At 34.3% G+C, this 19,766-nt stretch overlaps 1 protein-coding gene across 9 annotated transcripts in view; it reads left to right on the top strand.

The window, feature by feature from the left end:
- VPS13C (vacuolar protein sorting 13 homolog C) overlaps positions 1-18,812 on the top strand; it is a 205,126-nt gene extending 186,314 nt beyond the window's left edge. For 6 of the 9 annotated variants that reach the window (XM_034938865.3, XM_034938864.3, XM_055098860.2 and 3 more), the window contains 6 exons: positions 1,665-1,788; positions 2,516-2,630; positions 7,762-7,850; positions 14,832-14,955; positions 16,292-16,375; positions 16,688-18,812. In XM_034938865.3, coding sequence (XP_034794756.2) covers positions 1,665-1,788; positions 2,516-2,630; positions 7,762-7,850; positions 14,832-14,955; positions 16,292-16,375; positions 16,688-16,789 — 638 coding nt within the window. In that variant the 3' untranslated portion in view covers positions 16,790-18,812. Of the gene's footprint in view, positions 1-1,664; positions 1,789-2,515; positions 2,631-3,340; positions 7,195-7,761; positions 7,851-14,831; positions 14,956-16,291; positions 16,376-16,687 lie in introns of those variants that run through there. The other 3 variants (XM_034938868.3, XM_034938867.3, XM_034938866.3) reach the window with 1 other exon arrangement.
- Positions 18,813-19,766: the final 954 nt, after the last annotated feature.

Raw genomic sequence — 19,766 nt, 5'->3', positions numbered from 1 at the left:
TGGACCCCTACCTGTACCATATATAAAAATGAGTTCACAATGGATTAAATACCTAAATGTAAGAGCAAAACCATTAAACTCAGAGGAAAATATAGGAGTAAATCTTCATGACTTTGGATTAGGCAAAACTTTGCTAGAAAAGATACATAAATTGGACTTCATCAAATACATAAATTGAACTTCATCAAAATTTAAAATTTTTGTGCTTCAAAGGACAACCATGAAGACAGGGAAAAGACAGCCCACAGAATGGAAGAAAATTTTTGCAAATCATATATGTGATAAAAGACATATCTAGAAAATATAGAGAACTATTAAAAATAAAAAGACAACACAATTTTAAATGAGCAAAAGATATGAATAGACATTTCTCCAAAGAAGATATACATATGGCCAATAAACACATAAAAGGATGGTAAACATCATTAGTCAACAGGGAAATGCGAGTCAAAACTATGAGATACCGTTTCACACCTACTGGGATGGCTAGAATCAAGTGTTAAGAGGATGTGGAGAAATTGGAACCCTCATACACTACTAGTGGGACTGTAAAATAATGCAGTCATTTTGGAAGAAAATAGTCTGTCAGTGCTTCAAAAAGTTAAACACAGAGTCACCATGTGTCCCAGCAATTCTACTCCTAGGTTTATACCCAGAAGATTTGAAAACAGGTGTTCAAACAAAAACTGCGTGCAAATGTTCATAGCACCATTATTCAAAATAACCAAAAGATGGAAACAACCCAAATGTCCATCACCTGATACATGAATAAACAAAAGGTGATATTTTCATACATTAGAGTAGTACTCAGTCATAAAAAGGAATCATGTACTGGTACTTGTTACAAAATGGATGAACCTTGAAAACATGATGCTAAGTAGAAAAAAAAGTCACAATACACCACATATTACATAATTCCATTTGTCTGAAATGTCCAGAATAGGCAAATCCATAGGGATAGAAAGTATCTGTAGGTGGTTACCTAGTCTGGAGGTGGGGAGGGGCAGGGAGGAATGGAGGTACACTGAGTAAGATTTGGTGGGGAGAGGCTGGGGGAAATAGGGAATGATTGCTAATGGAAAGGGGGTTTCTTTTTAAAATGATAAACATTTTCTGAAATGGATTGTGGTGATAGTTGTAGAAGTCTGAACATACTAAAAGCTAATTTATCCTAAAATTTAATTTGTACATTTTAAATGGTAAATTTTATGGTATATGAATTGCATTTCAATAAAGTTGTTATATATTTTTTTAAAAGCACACTCCTTGAAAAATCTAATGGTCAGCATTAAAAAAGAGAATGTTTACTGGTCCCTTCTTACACCTGCAAGTTGCAGGTACTGATGAGACTCCTAGATCAGTAGTTCTCAAACTTGAGCATGTGTCAGGATCACCTGGAGTGCTTAGAAAAACATAAATGCTGGCCCCGCCCCCAGAGTTTCTGATTCAGTAGGTCTGGGGTGGGGCCCAGGAATGCACATTTCTAACACACTTTGAGAAACCACTATTTTATCACATTAGGATTACATTTAACTTCTTTAGAAAGCCAAATTTTTGTAACTTCCTGGGTAAAACAGTTCAGTATCTGGCCCAGGTTTTGGTTGAGCTCAAACTTGCTCGTTTAAAAATATCTTTATCCATTCATGGTCATTGGTTTTCTGAAGGTGCCAAAAAGGAAGGAGCTGCTGGATTCTTTAAAGGAATTGGAAAAGGGCTTGTGGGTGCTGTGGCCCGTCCAACTGGTGGAATCGTAGATATGGCCAGTAGTACCTTCCAAGGCATTCAGAGGTAATTGAGTACATACTATGTGCAAGGTATGTGTCTGTGTGCTAATTATTACAAGGAATACATAAATAGATTAGATTATTTACCTGCTCCTAAGGATCTTAAAGTCTAATTGAAAGCTGTGGTAGCTTTAAAACATAGAGTGCCTCCAGAAAGGAATAAGAAAAGACATATTTTGCGAACATGGTGAAACCCCATCTCTACTAAAAATAGAAAAATTAGTCGGGTGTGGTGGCGGGCACCTGTAATCCTAGCTACTTGGGAGGCTGAGGCATGAGAACCGCGTGAACCTAGGAGGCGGAGGTTGCAGTGAGCTGAGATCGTGCCACTGCACTCCAGCCTGGGCAACAGAGGGAGACTTTGTCTCAAAAAAAAAAAAAAAGAAAAGAAAAAAGAAAAGAAAAGAGACATATTTTATGGCTAAATTTCTCTTTTATTCAACAAATGTTTATTACCTACCATGTGCCAAGCCCTGTGCTAGACACCAAGGATACAAAGAGTAGATGAGCTAGGCCCTGCTTTTATTGTTTTGATATTTCTTTTTATTTTAGAAAAGGTTGGGGGATTTGGAGTCAGACAGACTTGGTTTTAATACTTTTGCATTATTTGGGGAAAGCTATTTAAAATTACTGATTGTTTTTTGTGAAATATTTATGTATTTAATCAACACACACATTATTTTGAAAGACTCTCACGTATTTTCTTACACTTACTCTGATGCCTTATTCAGGGCAGCAGAATCAACTGAGGAAGTATCTAGCCTCCGTCCCCCTCGTCTGATCCATGAAGATGGCATCATTCGTCCTTATGACAGACAGGAATCTGAGGGCTCTGACTTACTTGAGGTAAATTTTGTTCTTCATGGTCACGAGTGAAATGGAATTTTAATGATTTCTAGGCCCAGGATTTCATAGGTGGTTCTTAAAGTTCCTGATTCTTGAACTTCTTTAAGTATTATACATAGTTTCTAGAGTAGAATTTGATTGTTTTTCATTTTAGCATGTGTTAAATGGAAACTACAGATGATTTTTTTTCTACATGGGAGCAAAGCTTTTTTTGTGTGCAGAAAAGATAATGTTAAGTCATAGGCTGTATCACTATTTCTGTGATAGCTCATTTAGTTAACATTGTTAATTTTGTTTTCCTGCTTTGTAGCTGATTATTGGAACTTCATTGCTTCCATTTCTCCCAACCAAATTAATTTATTTGCACTACTTTGTAAATCTAGATTTATTCCAGTAACTAGAACTAGATGAGAGAATAAAAGATTATGTATAATTATGATCTTGTTAAACCTTAAAAAAAATTTAAGAGCTTTTTGGCTTTTATTTTAGTTTTAACTTGATTATATTTTGATAATATATACATATATAAATTGCTATTCTCCCATGACAGGCTTTCCCCCAAAAGAAATGTATTAATATTTTTCTACCTTGACTTTAAAATAAAATGCCTCTTAATTGTTCTTCCTTTGGTTTTTATTGTATATGATTACGTTTTATCTATCTTTCTGCATGCTTCTAACTTTATTTTCTTTGTTTTTCTGCCTGCACAGCAAGAACTGGAAATACAGGAATAAATGTTTCCTAAACTACTTGATTTCATCCTTAAAAATCAAAACAAACTGTGGTGTTAATTGACTGTGTGTGAATTCCATTGTCAATTTTAATGAAATTTTCTTTAAAACTCTCACCTCCATCTGAACTTTTCATAGTAGTGAGATTGACTACAAATAAAAACTTGTGGTATTCCTGGTAATACTGTCCAGAAATAAGAGATTAGTATAAAATATTAAAGGATGCAGAGAATCAGCTCTCTTCTGCGTTTAATAGATGAAAGACTTTATTGAGCTCAGAAGCAGATACTGTTACTATCATTTCGAAAATTTTATCTTACGGTGTTCATGTGCATTTCAGGTAAAATTGAAAAACAGGACAATTATTATGTCCAATTAATGTGTTTATGTTTGTGAGTCTTGATGATGGAATTAAATAGCTTTCTGTTTCACAAATGGCTCTAAATTTGCTTAAGTTACGGGACTATTACCTGGAGCATCTGCTTTAGTAATTGAATTGTCAGTTGCTCTGAGCCTGCCCTTAGACCTCAAGTAATAAATAGTTGGCACATGAATTTCGAGGGTATGTTTCCTCTTCCCTCTTTTTCCTATTTAACCCCTTGGTACTGTTGCTAAATAAATGATAGTCATTTTATAATTATGTTATATACATTTTCAGCCTTTAGCATTTCTGCTTTTCAAAAATTGAATCTCCTTGTTGGTTATGCTTATTTCATAATTATTAGTTTTAATTAATGTAGATAGAAGTTGAACATGTAATTAGGCAAATTGCTGTGTGGCACTTGAATACATAGATTTCTTTATTTTCAAAAACCAACCTTTTGCTTTTAAATCCTTAGGGTTTATTATCTTAGAGAAAAAAAAATTATAATCATTATTTTTGAAATTAGTATCCTCTTAATTCTCAACATGTTATGTTTCAATTTCTTTTTTTTGTAATAAATGATGGAAATGTTTAACAATGTCTTATCTAGCAACTTTCATGCTTCTCCTCAGAAATGAAGCCAAAGTATAAACTTAGATTTAATGTGTTGTATATTTGAAGAGAATGAAACTATTAACATATAATTGTTCAGTTGGATTATGTATTTTAAGGATTGCAGTTATCAAAATAATAAATTGAATGTTTTATGTTTAACCACTTTAAAGAAGAAAGACTGACATCCAAAAACCAGCGTGTGCTAGATATACAAAGGAAATTACTTCTGTCCTTAAGGGACCAAGTATAACAAAACATGTAAATGTTAAAAGTAGCTGACAAACCTTTCTTGTGCCTAGATAATTTAGCATTGGCAAAAATGTCACCACATGCAGTTTTCTAGGAGAGTCAAGCACAAATAACTAATTCAAGATGCTGACTTAAATCATCTCCAATAGTTACCCTTCCTGAAGATTCTAAAGTAACAATTTTTAATTTTACTGGTTATATTGCTGTTTTCCTGAGACTTACTTTTAAGAACCCCTGTAACTTAAGATTTTTTCTTAATTGTTTTGTTTAGCTCTGTTATTAATTTTTTCCTTGTGATATCTTTTTATAACTCTGTCAAAAAGCACAAAACTTCAAGAAACTTTTAATTATTTTGCCTGAACATATAATCTTGTCTGATTTCTTAGTTTTTATTAAGATATCAGACAACTTTTAAAACTTTAGTGCATTATTATAATTACTGGAAGAAAAAGAATGATTATACACTAATGAGAGGACTTGGTAGTTTTTGTCGTGGATGTCAAGTGTGGGCATGGATAATTGAAATATTTAGGCTATTTCATTCTTTGCCCATCTTGCTGTGATCAGTTAGTTGGGTAAAAATATTTATTGATTATTTAGACTGTACTGGATATACAAAAGAAGCCTTCTGTCCTTAAGGGACCAAGTATAACAAAACATGGAAATATTAAAGAGTATTAGAGTATAAAAGTATATCTTTTTAGCCCTTTGTAATATGGCCAAATTCTAAATAATTTATTTGGGGATCTTTTGATCCTCATGTTCCTTTTTCGCCTAAGTACTACTTTGTATTCTTTAATATGCAGCTTTGAGAGTTACTGAATCATATATTATATTTCCATGAGATGTACTATTCTACTTATCCTCTAATCTTCATATATATATACACACACATATATATACACATACATATATACACGTACATATATGTACACATACAGATATACATACACACAAACACATATATACACACATACATACATACACATACATATACACATATATACACACATACAAATATACACATATATACACATACATATATATATACACATACAAATATACCCATATGTACATACATATATACACATACATATATACACACACATATACACACACATATACACAAACACACACATATTTACACATACATATATACATACATTATATGTATGTATATATAGTCATTTAATACTCATTTTGGTTCACATACTTATGATCATACAACATTTAAAACAGCATTTCTTGCTTTTTAGTTTTAGTTATATTTTTCCATGTTCTTAGAAATGCCTCATTAACATTTTAAATTCTTGTCTTGCCATCTATTGAGGTGACATTACATTGTGTTTTTATCTCTTCTTAATTCATGACATTAAATTATTCTACTAACAGTAATAATGCTGTAATAAACATCATTATAGATTTTGCTTTTTTATATCTTGTTTGCTTTTTCATATTTCCTTAGAATTTACTTGAAAAAATTGAATTACTGGGTAAAGGGCTTTTGCAAAGTATTGTTAAATTCCTCGAGTTGCATTTTTGGAAAGGGGACGTGAATATTTTATCAACTAATTTGGTCTCCCTGCTGCCATTAGTGACTGAATATCTTAATCTGAATCTCAGAGTGTAGTGGGTTTTTAGTAGTGCTGAAAACAAGTTTTCTAAAGTGTATTATGGTGATAAATTATATTTTAAAAACTGTCAATGGCTTGAAGCACAATAGCCTAATAACTAACGAAAATGCATACAAGATAGAAAGTGGGCAGTATTTCTTGTACTTGCATTTCAGATCTAAATATTTTAACATATTTAAATTTCAAGCTGCAGATAAATGCATTACATTATTAAATTCATTTCCCATTTTCTCTTTGAAGAAATTAAGGCAAAAGTGTTAAAAGATTTTAACTAATTCGCACAAGTGAATTGTGAAACAAGTAGCTATTGCTGTGAAATCTGCACTCCTCTCTGAGACTCATTCTGAAGATGAGATCCCAGTTCTTTGTGGATTCCTCTTCCTTATTCATGGCTTTTTGCAATTGTTAAGGAATGACTAGGTACCAAGCAACTTTAAAAAATGTATATTTAAGCATTGAAATAATATCAAGTGTGATTTCTCTGCTTGTGGTTATATTGATTATATTATCCTTTTAATAATATTGGCATTATATTCTTGGTCATAAAATGTCAAGGTCTTATTTATTCAATATATTTATGTTCTGTATTTTCATATATATTATCTATTTTCAACCATGCATTATATATAATGTCAGTAATAGTATTTCATTAGCATTCATTATAAAAAAACTCTTGTTTTTAATATTTGACTAATTCAAGTCACAATACTTTTGAGATAGCTGAAAAGGAAAATAAATGTGTTTTAATGTGCTACTACTTATACTTGAATTATTTTATGCTCATATTTGTTTTTAGAAATAAATTGTGCCAGCTATTTTGAAATCTTAGAAATTGTTTGTTCACATTAATATTGTCATATTTTCTTTTCTATAAGAAATATAATTTGATATATAAATATACTTCCCCACGCATGTTTAGCGTATAAGATCAAATGTTCAAAGCATTAAACATGAATTATCTTGGAATTTTATTATGTGTATAATATCTATTAATACCTCTATGTAAACCAGTGGTTCTTAATCTTTGAGATCACAGACCCCCCTCTGTGATTAAAAAAAAACTGACAAAAAATATTAACTGCCCTGAAAAAAGTTTTAGAACTACGTTTTCAAAATTTTCTATTTTATGTTAGGTGGTTCAGAGACCCACCCCAAAGTGCTACCAGTGACCCCTATTTCAAATCCCCTGTAATGTTAATGTAGTTATTTTATATTAGCATATGTTTCTTAATTAAAATGTGTGATAATTGCTGGTAGATATTTTAATATTTCTAAGTTACTACAGAACAAAATGTATTTTACCAGAAGACCACTTGGTAAGCATTTATTACATGTTTTTCTTTTAAGGCAACAGTGGAAGTTAACTTACAAACATGCTGTGAATATTTTTCTAGCTTCATGTACCAATATGTAGAATTGTGCTTTTATTTCTAATTAATTTTTTCCTAACACTATTATTATAATTAGCTAATATGCAGTATTGTAAATACTACTTAAATGCATAACTTCCCAAATCTAGAGCCTGGTTTCCTTTTCAGAATCATATCAAAAAGTTGGAAGGAGAGACTTACCGATACCACTGTGCTATTCCTGGAAGCAAGAAGACAATCCTTATGGTTACAAATAGGTACTGACTTGAAGTGACATTTTTCCAAATAGTACTTAGTTGCATAGGTCACAAGAATTTTGAAGGCTAAAATGGCAGAAGAGTTGGAAAATTGTACTTAAAATTCTCCAAAGTGAATGGCAAAATGTTCATTTTCATAGAATCACAACAATACAGATCTAAACAGGTCCTTTGAGATTTTCTTTTCCGACCTCCTCATCTGAAAGATGCTGAAACTGAGACTCAGTGTGGCTTAGGGACTTATCCAAGTTACACAACTACTGAGAGAATGTAGAATAGGCTTTATACCTGTAATAGTGATACCCTTTTTCATGAATTACAAGTCCAGTTATGGAGGATTAATTCATGAATCACTTTTGTTACTAAGTTGTATTTTGAGTGATTAGCATACCCCTTTTAAAGGGTGGCATTACTTCTATATGTTTATCTCAGCTTTTCCTAAGCATTTGGTTGTGGTAGATTTTTCCAAATAGAAGAACTTATACTAAACTACCAAGCTTATTTTCCTGGGATCTATCCTAGATAATAAAATTATCCCAAAATGACAATTATATATTAATAATTTTCAGAACTTTCTTAGTGTTGAGCTTTATAAGAGTAAGGCAAAGTTCTTACAGTGGCAAAATCTGCATTAGATTCCTCATGACTGCATTTAAATTTATTTGAATGGGAATAAAGAAAAGCTGAATGACAGGATAAGAGAGGTTAACCAGTCATTCTCCAGTCATGTGATTTGCTCATTAGTTAAGAGTTAAAAATATTCACAGAACAATCTAAAAAGCAGATTTTATGACTTTGACAAGTAATCACTTATTTTTTATGTCCATAATTTTATATTGTCTTCAATAGATTAAGCCAAAAACAATGTTTATTTGTCTTAGATATTGTACTTAGCTGTTGCAATGTGTTAATTCATTTTAAAATTGTATCACTTTTATATAATCCAGTACTGGGCAATGAGAATCAATTTGGGGTTTTTTTGGTAATACTTATTGGTAATACTTAGTACCTATTTGATTTAAGCCATTCTATGGGAGTATTACTGTATACATTATATATCTGGTTTTTCTTCAAGTACATTGAAAAATCATCATCATTTGAAATCTAGTCACTGATGGAGTTGTTTAGGAGGTAATTAGTAAAATATACCTGACCAGTAAATACTATGACTTAGTTTCCTTGCTAACCTTACTTAGTAGACTCCTTTTCTTTTCTTTTCTCCTTTCCTTTCCTTTTCCCTTTCCTTTCCTTTTCCTTTTCCTTTCCTTTTTCTCTTCTCTTCTCACTCTTTTCTTTTCTTTTTCCTTTTCTTTCTTTTTTTTGAGACAGGGTCTCACTCTGTCACCCAGGCTGGAGTCCAGTGATGCGATCTCAGCTCACTGCAACCTCTGCCTCCTGGGTTCAAGTGATTCTCGTGCCTCAGCCTCCCCAGTAGCTGGGATTGCAGGCATGCACCACTATGCCCAGCTAATTTTTGTATTTTTATTAGAGACGGGGTTTTGTTATGTTGTCCAGGCTAGTCTTGAACTCCTGGCCTCAAGTGATCCGCCCACCTTGGCCTCCCAAAGTGCCAGGATTACAGGCATGAGCCACAGCACCTGGCCTTAGTAGACTCTTTCTAACAAGAATGTATTTGATTGAGGTAGTTATCATTATGGTAATCATTTAGACCTTTAATGATTACATTAAAATAGTAGCATTTCTTCCAAATTCAGTATTCTTAAAAATAACATTTTCTTTTTTAAAGAAATGGGGTCTCTCACTATGTTGGCCAGGCTGGACTCAAACTCCTGGACTCAAATGATCCTCCAGCCTCAGCCTGTTAAGTAGCCTGGACTATAGGCATACATGCACCACCACATCCAAAATAATTTTTATTGCTAAAGTTATGGTTATTCATTGTAGATAACATAGAACAGGAGTCAACAAACTTTCTTTAAAGGGACAGATAGTAAAATTTAGACTTTAAGGGCCATACTGTGTTTCTCAACCTTTTGTTTTTGCCCTTATAGTAAGAAAACAGCTATGAACAGTATGTACAAGAATGACATAGCTGTGTTCCAGTAAAATTTTATATATTAAAACAGGTCTTGGGCTGGATTTGGCTTGAAGGGCACAGTTTGGCCACCCCAGTATTGAAAATAAGGAGATGAAAATAGGCTGGGCGTGGTGGCTTAAGCCTGTAATCCCAGCACTTTTGAGAGGCCGAGGCGGGCGGATCACTTGAGGTTGGGAGTTCGAGACCAGCCTGGCCAACATGGTGAAACCTCATCTCTACGAAAAATGCAAAAAATTAGCTGGACTTTGTGGCGCATGCCTGTAATCCCAGCTATTCGGGAGGCTGAAGCCAGAGAATCACTTAAACCTGGGAGGCGAAGGTTGCAGTGAGCCGAGACTGTGCCACTGCACTCCAGCTTGGGCAACAGAGCAAGACTGTCTCTCTCAAAAAAAAAAAAAAAAAAAAAAAAGAAAATAACTAACCATACATGCGTTCTAGTTTGCCTAGGACATAGTAGATTTGCTTGCACGTTTTGTCCCTATGTAATTATCAATAGCTATTCCTTTCATTCTTAAAAACATCCTGGTTTGAATAACAGATTATATGATCACCCCTAAAAATATCCTTTACCAGCAATGTCAGCACCCAAGGATAACCACATTAGCTGGCACATTTTACGAAAACTATGTACAAAAAAATGCATTATTACATTTTAGTCTTGTCAATTTTTCATGTAACAATATACTGTCATCATCTTCCCAAAGCATTAAATATTCTTTGACAACATGATTTTTAATGACTACATAATTTTGTATTTGCAGATATGCTATAATTTATTAAAATACTCCCTCACTATTGGACATTTTTTCCCTAATATCTTATTGTTATTTATTTGTAACCAAATCTTTTTCTATTATTTTATTAGAATAAAATTTTAAAAGGGGGATTGCTAATTTAAAAGTTGTGAAGATTTTTGAGGTCCTTTCTGTATATCGCCAAGTCATTTTTCAGAAAGGTTGTATCAGTTTTTTTACATACCACTCAACAATATATGAAAGTGTTCTTTCTCCTGTGTTTTGCTGAGACTAGGTTTTATCACTTAAACTTTTATTTTTTGCTAGCTTGATGGGTAGAAAATAATTTTTTGTTTTAATTAGCATTTCTTTGATTACTGTTGAGCCTGTACCTTTTAATATATCATCATCTATTTATATTTGCTACTTTGTGAATTACTTGTTCATATTCTTTGCTCATTTTTCATTGGTATGTTAGTCTTTTTCTTACTGAATTTAAAGAGCATTTTGCAAATTAATGATATTAGCCCTTTTTGTCAAATGTATTATTGACATGTTAGTGATTGCTAATTGAGTTTCTCAGTATATAGCATTTTTTTATTTTGAAATTCACCCAAAACTTAGTCCCTGAATTTTTTTTTCTTATGAGTTTTTAAAATCAAAACACAAGTTCTCAAGACCTAAGTTTCTTAGGCTATAGCTTTACTAGTTGGTCCTAACTCTGCTATAGTTTATTTTAGTAATCTTTATTGAGAAATTCATTATTGAGCAGACTTTAAAAAAAAAACCATCAACATATGACAAATACAGGGACACAGAGATGAAGTTACATCTCTGTTCCTTCCCTATTTTAATGGGCAGGGGGCTACAAATTATCAATGATATCACCGTGTGATAGGTGCTAAGAAGAGCGATGGACAGAGTCTCTGAGGACATAGGGAAAACTCTTGGTACAGTAAGATGGGGACCACAGTGTCATGGGAAAAGTGTCAGGGAGGCTTTTATAGATGAGGGAGTGCTTGAGCTGAGTCTTGAGTATGTAGCTCTTGCATAGGTAAATTAGAGGCAAGTGGAGGCATACAATAGTATGGCACTTTGACCAGTAAGATCAGTGTGGAATGGCTGGATGGTAGGGTGTTAGTGTTGGGAGATCAGTCATAGGTAGCAGCTCATAAGATTCTAAGGGTTTAGGTTTTATCATTAATGTGATGGAGAATCACTGGTTTTTGCTTAAGGTATAGTCTGCTATTTTATTTTTTTGAAACAGGTTCTCATTTTCATTGCCCAGTCTGGAGTGCAGTGGCTCGATCGTGATTCACTGCATTCTCATCTTCTCTGGGCTCAGGTGATTCTCCCATCTTGGCCTCTTGCATACTTGGTACCACAGGCATGCACCAGCTAATTTTTTGTATTTTTAGAAGAGACAGAGTCTCACTATGTTGCCCAGGCTGGTCTTCAACTCTGGGCTCAAGCAGTCCTCCCACCTTGGCCTCCCAAAGTGCTGGGATTACAGGCATGAGCCATCATAACTGGCTGGCAGTTATTTTTTTATTTGATACCACTTGTAGCTTCTCACACAGAATAGTACACACATGAGTAATCTCTCTTTTTTTCTACCCCACGGAAGGTTTGTAAACAAGTAATATGATGAGGCTTGTAGTTTTAAAAGATCCTTGGCGGTTTGAATGTTATACTGGAAGAGAATCAGTCCAGAGGCAAGGAGACTAGTTAGAGACTGTATACGTTTTGTATTGCTGCACAACAAATTACCACAGAATCCACTTCAAAGCTCATTTGCTGTTGTTGGCAGAATTCTAAGATCCCTGTTTCTTTGACCTCTGTCAGCCAGCGAGCTGCTCTTAGCTCCTAGAAGCTACCCTTATTCCAACCCAACAAGGGTGCTTTGAATCTCTGACTTCTTGGTCTCTTACGCAGATTTAGAGTCCATGAACTTAGGTCAGGCCCACCTACATAAATTATTTTTGCTCAGAGTCACCTGTGCCTTATAATAACCTAATCTTGGAAGTGAAATCCATTATATTCAAAGTCCAGGGCACTATACAGAGATATATACCAGGGTTGGGGAATCTTGGAGACTTGTCTTAGAATTCTGTCTACTATAAAGACTGTGGCAGCTATCATGGTAGGAAGTGGGGAGGGCCTAAAGAATGAGGATTTGACTTATGAGACAAGGCTTGGTGACTGAGTGGATGTAGAGGAGAAAGGAATACATGATAGGGAGGGAGGGAGGGAGATAGATAGATAGATAGTTGGAGTTTGGATAAAAATCTCGAGTTGAGATCTGAGAGACCATTCTGAGAGAGTGTGTGAGTAGAAGACCAAGATTTGAACCCTGGTAAACATGGTGCAAGAGGAAGAAAATGAAGGAGACATTCTAGGTGGAAGGAGAACGGTAGTATTATTGGGATGGTAAAGAGAAGAGTTTAAAGATATTTGGAATAGTGAATTGTGTTTGGCACGAGGATTTGTGACAGCCATCCTTAGCTCTGTCAGCTGATTATCGACTGGGGCCAGGAGTGTGGGCAGTGGAGACTGTTTGGAAATGTATGGTGGTGGTGGAGATTGCCACAGTGATTGTAGGACACTACTGCCACTTAATAGGCTGGGGCTAGGGATGTTGAACTTTGTCCAGTGCACAAGACCATCCCATACAAGTCCAAAATTTAATAGCACCTCTGCTGAGAAATATAATGCCAGGGATCTATTTCAGTTCTCCACACTCCATTGGTCACCATGTTCATTCATGTCTACCTTCTAAACATCTCAATCTAGCCCTTTCTTCCCCCTTCTCAGAGCCACTGCCATACTTGAGGCTTTCATTGTCTCCTGATTGGACTATTTATATTGCCGTAACTTCCTACCTTGATTGTCTATTGCCACTCTCTTTGCCACCTCCCTTCTGTTTACCACCAGAACCGTGAATCTAAAATGATAAACATTATCATGTCATTTCCTCTTCATTAAAAGTGAAAGAACATTATCATGTCATTTCCTGTTTCATTAAAAGTGAAACATTTTTTAAAAGGAAAAATAATAGCCCTTCAAGGTCTGGTGCTAAGCTCATTTTCTCGCAACTTCACCATGGTATCTATCTTGTATTGCAGCTGCAGACCTCCACATTCCTCAAATAAGTCTTTCCTTTTTTGTACTCCTTTATATGTCAGTGTGTTCCTCCTTTTGTCTGGGCTGTCATTTCCCTTACCCACATAGAGAACTCCTTCCTTTCAAGAATCAACTCCTGTGTCACCTACTTTGCCAGTACGATCTGTTCCTCTCTCTCTCGCTCCAAAAGACTAATCTGCACACTCTGTTACAGCACTTGTCTAATTGTGCTGTAGCGTTTATTTACATGTTTGTTTCTCCTCTAGCCAGTGAGCACCTCTCAAGCAGAATTATCTTCCTTGTTTCTCTGGCACCCTAAATATTTGTTGAATTAATAGTCCTTCTCTTCTTTTGTAATTTTGCTTTCTGTAATAGAAGCTTAATTTTAAGTATAGTTATATCAGTAATCAAAATGAATCACACACTGAGAAATCAATGTGGATGCCCTTTAAGGGTTCTGTTATTTTTTTATTGCCATTGAGTAAAATAAGATACTCTGTGATAAAGTATATTAGCATTAAAGTGTTCAAATCTGATCTTTATTAGTAGGCCTCAAGTGAATCCTTGCTGACATTTAAGGTTTATGACATTTCCTTCATGTTCGTTCTTGACTGGAAGGCATAAATGGCTGACAGTAAAGAGCAATTAATAATTTTCCAAGTAAAACATTTTCAGGGACTTCTGCCTTTATTGCTCCCCAGATGAGAGTACAGCCTGTTTCTTATGTGTTCCAAAGATGATTTCCCTATCAGCTTTTTGGTCAGTTAACCAAAAAAAAAAAAAAAAAAAAAAAAGAAAAAAGAAAAAAAAGTTACACTTTTCTGAATTCTGCAAGATTGACAGAAGGGGAATTTTTGAGTCTACTTTGTTGCTTGGTAGGTGTCATATTTGCTCTTTATTTGACAGTTATCTAGACTTAAAAAAAATGAAGCAGGTTTTTTTTAGTGGCAGTTTATATTGTTTACTAAGCAAGTGCTACCTCTGCCATCCAGCAGGGTGAAATATTGGCGAGAATAAACTGTCTTCATCATTTACTGTAAGTTTTTGTTTTCTTTTGCAAAATAGGCGAGTGTTGTGTATAAAGGAAGTTGAAATCCTGGGCCTTATGTGTGTAGACTGGCAATGTCCATTTGAAGATTTTGTATTTCCTCCTAGTGTCAGTGAAAATGTGCTAAAAATTTCAGTTAAGGTAAGAAAACATGTCACACCTTTAGAGCTAAGAGTTCATTGCTTTTAGACTGTTTTGCAGTTAACTACACAAAATATTTGAAGGATTAGTGTCGTTATTACTACTATATGCTGAGATGTGAAGAAAGATGTAATCAATTTATTTGAATAACTGTACTTTATTTTCTGGCAGTCTTGATTGCATAGAGTGAAATATCAGTCTGCCCACCCAAATAATTAAGATTCTCATATGCTGATATTTTCTTTTTGGTAGAATTAAGCATTAGTAAATAGGAGAGCTTTTTTTTTAACTTCATATGGACACCCATGTTGCTGTAATCTTAGACATTTCCGGAAAGATTCCCTCTTTTTAGGTTTTTAGAAGATTATTAAGTGATTTGATAAAATGTCTTTTCTCCCATCATTTTGTAAGGAAGCACTTTTATTTTAATTACATAGTAATTTGTAAAAGTGATACTCTGTCTTTTGCTTAGTTCTTAGACTCAAGTACTTAACTTTCTTTGAAATGTTTGTTACATTATATATTATAAATTTATTTTCATGCCTTTAAAAAACTATAAATTATTATTCTAAATATGGCAATTTCTTTAGTGCCTTTGTTTTCCCTAAACAATAATGTTATTTCTATTAGTGAAACTATCTGCAAAACTAAACGTTTTTTACTGGGAAATTTAGTAGCTAGAAGAACATTTACTGTGAAATTTAATAGCTATAGATGTGAGTACTGTTACCCTTTAATTTATGTTTACTTATCTTTTCATGGAAATTTACAAATAAAGGAAACACCATGTTACCCTACCATATTGTATTTCAGCATTACTACATTGTAGAGTGTCAAAATTTAAGGAATGTTTCGATGTATGAAATATAGTTTTCAAACTAGGAAAGACCATGTCACTGTGCATATATTTTACAGTTTCCTCAGTTATCACTTCTCTTTCACATCAATGGTGAGAATTGACTCAATGTATTTTACATTATACAGAAATTTTATGTATCAGCCAAATAAATGAGGGAAGGGTTTTTTGATTTGTCAGATGTGATGAGTTACCAAGTGGTGTTTCTGTAGGCTATTTATCATAGCCTGCAGAAAGCCATTATTTTATACAGATAGATGTAAGATGTATGCTCATCCAATTTTATAAGTTCTAACAACTCACATATGGAAATACCGTCCTTGTTCCAAGATGATTTATTTCATATCTTACTTGAATATGTGTATTTGGTTAGCCTACTTGTTATAAGATAGAGTTGACATTTAAGTATACAATTAAAAGTTAGGATTTTTTTTCTTCCTCAGAATAATTTCTTTTCTGTCATTGTTTCTTTTGAAACAGGAACAGGGTCTGTTCCACAAAAAAGACAGTGCCAATCAAGGCTGTGTTCGAAAAGTTTACCTGAAGGACACCGCCACAGCAGAGGTAAACAATTTAAAGAGCATGCCTCAATTTTTTTTAGCTGAAGTACTTTTTTAAAAGCCTCTTATAATGAATACCATTATTTCTCCCAAAGCTCTCCCAATTATAACTATGGATGGATATATAAACTTAATATGCTGTGGACTCAGTCGGGTGCAAGGGTCTTATTTTTATATGACACATCTGGACTGTATCCTTGGTCCTTAGCTGTTGGTCCTGTTTGGAGAGCTTCAGCCCTTGCTTTCATACCTTTCCCTTCAACCAAATGAGCCTATACTTGTCTTTACAATTCATAATAAGTATTTTACTTTACAGAGAGCATGTAATGCCATTGAGGATGCACAGTCAACGAGACAGCAGCAAAAATTGATGAAGCAGTCATCAGTGAGACTTCTCAGACCCCAATTGCCATCTTAATCACAGACCCCAGGGGCTCCAACAGGGAGAAAAAACAATCACTGGTCTTGTCTATAAATCACTCTGCTTTATCTTGCTAAAGACAATTTTTCAAGCAATCCTTCAGTTTTAGTTTTCTGGAATAGCTAGTATTGGGTTTTCTAGTTTTTTCACCTTTTAGTTTTTACTCTAATTTTGTAACCATGTATATGCTAGCAGTCCACTTCTACGCCACCACCCAAATGGGTCAGACCCTTGAAGAAACGTCACTTCAAACTCAGAATGAAATTTTCATTAATATTAAAATTGTGAAGCAAAGGTCAATAGGCTTATATTTAATTAAAGCCTTACTGAAGAATAAGAAGTGAGCTTAGAATGACTAGTGTTCTTTGAAAGGTTTTTTTATTTTTGTTTTTTTTGGGTTTTTTTTTTTTGAGACCGAGTCTTGCTCTGTCGCCCAGGCTGGAATGCAGTGGTGCGATCTTGGCTCACTGCAATCTCTGCCTCTCGGGTTCAAGCGGTTCTACTGCCTCAGCCTCCTGAGTAGCTAGGATTACAGGTGTGTGCCACCACGCCTGGGTAATTTTTTTTTTTTGTATTTTTAGTAGAGATGAGTTTCACCATGTTGGTCAGTCTAGTCTCGAACTCCTGACCTTGTGATCCGCATGCCTCAGCCTCCCAAAGTGCTGGGATGACAGGCATGAGCCACCATGGCCCGCCAAAAGGCTTTAACCCATGAACAAATGTTGGATCCTGACATTTTGTTTAAGAGTGATTTGTTCAATAATTGAACTGAGTTAACATTCTTGGTAAACCAGGTAATTGAATGAAGAAAGGTCACTAAAGGGAGAAATGACATGTTTTCTATTTTCTTTTCATGAAAACACTGTTTTTCCCCCTAATAAAGCATATTTTACTTTGGTGCTTATTTTTCCTCCTTGCAGTCTAATAAAAAAATCTGGACAATCAAACCTTAAAATATCTACACTCTGCCCTCTGTAATGTAGCATTCATAAAAATTTGGAAGTATTTACATCCTCTTTCAAGATGAGCTTATATGACACAATTATTATTTGCTGATACATGAAAATACTGCACTTTAAGTTTCTCAAGACTCTGAAATATGTAAAATTCAATATTTTTATATTCCCAGAAATTGTTTCTTACAGGTTGAAAGACTTTTAAGGGCATCACAAATTAACATTTACTCCTAATGCACACCTAGAATGTATTTTAAATACTTACTAAGAAGAATGAAAATTCTTTGGTTGTTTTATGTATAAATAAGGCATATATAATGACACTGTTCTGTGAGGGAGCAGGCCCTGTGAGAATCAATTCAGGACAGTATTTTTTTTTGTCCTTTCTCCATCCTTGATCAGAGATAAACTATTAAAACTTTAAAAAATAAAAATATGTAAGTTTTTTGGTTGAACCTTTAGATTTGCTCATAATGTTTAACATAACAACATTTATTTCAAATCACTGAATTCATGGAGATGTGGACACGCTTGGTTTGCTCTATTTTTGTTTATGTGTGATAGTGGTTCTTAAGGCCTGGTCATAAAACTTTAAATTTTACTAGTGTTACTTAATGTATATTCTAAAAAGAGAATGCAGTAACTAATGCCCTAAATGTTTGATCTCTGTTTGTCATTACTTTTTCAAAATTATTTTTTTCTGTAAAGTATAATATATAAAACTTCTTGCTTAAATTGAATTTCTATATTAGTGGTTAATTGCAGTTTATTAAAGGGATCATTATCAGTAATTTCATAGCAACTGTTCTAGTGTTTTGTGTTTTTAAAACAGAATTAGGAATTTGAGATATCTGATTATATTTTTCATATGAATCACAGCTGTTGACAATGTCCCATATATTTAAGAAATTATATCATACTGATACTATTTGTAACATTTTGATTTGATTTAATCTCCAGGGACAGAAATAATTCATTGGTAAAGTGTAATAATGCGTTTTTTAAAAATGCTTTGAGAGGTAATTACTTGCATATGAGAGAAATAAAACATTTGGCACATTGTTTACAGGTGTGAAAACTTTGTGGGTTTGTGTTATTCAAGTAACATTTGCTTTACTTTTTGTCTTTCCCTTTTCCTCTTCCAATCCCAAAATAGTGAGAAGTTATATTGATAGTTATGGAGGACTTTACAAGATACTAGTCAGAAAAGCTTTTTCTCAGGGGTACTGAGCCCCTTTATCACACTAGAGATCTGTGGCAGAGACCTCCAATACTGGGGGATTACAGAGAATGCGGTTGACCTAGGGGCCCAGCTGCACTTTGAAATCCATTGCGGTATTTGCATTGAGCCCATGCCTTCCGTGGTTTCTCTCAGCGACTGGCTGAGTATGGCAGTTATACTAAGACATACTTAGTCTGGAAATTCTAGGAGACACAGAACTCCTCTGACAGCTGACTTTGGCTTGAAGACTCTTCAGTGGCCTTGCAGAACCTTTCTTAGACTGCATGGCAGTCTGGGATATTCTACCATACCGCTGTCTTTCTCTTCTCCTCCTTCTTCCACATGGGGCTCAGACTACCAGTTTGGAAGGCTCACCCAGTGCTGGATTATCCGGTAGGAAGAATAAGTTCATGCTGAGGGCTGTAGCAAAGCAGGGGCATTAAAAAAGGAAAAAAAAAAAAAAAAAGGAAGAAGAGTGTACCCAAGCTTCGTAAGAAAAATACCATCCAGGGTGGACTTACTTCCATGTGTTTTATGATTTAGTATTGTTTTTATTTTGAATTATGCATGAAGGAGGACACTATCATCTTTTTGGTGCTTTGAGTTTCTAAGTATGTTGATCTGGTGCTGCCTGGATATCTGTTTTTAACAAAGTTCTGTGTGTGTTTCTAATGTACAGCCAGGACTAAAAATTAATGCTCTGGACTTAAAATGATCAAATTCTTAAAGGGCTCTACAGATCTCAATGTTAGTTAATATTAAGTTGCAATTATTGCCAGAGCTAGAAGAATCATCT

This window comes from Pan paniscus, chromosome 16 (assembly GCF_029289425.2).
Source record: "Pan paniscus chromosome 16, NHGRI_mPanPan1-v2.0_pri, whole genome shotgun sequence".
Classification (NCBI taxonomy): Eukaryota; Metazoa; Chordata; class Mammalia; order Primates; family Hominidae; genus Pan; species Pan paniscus.
Note: the sequence above shows the minus strand (reverse complement) of the source record. Positions and strands in the feature narration are given on the sequence as shown.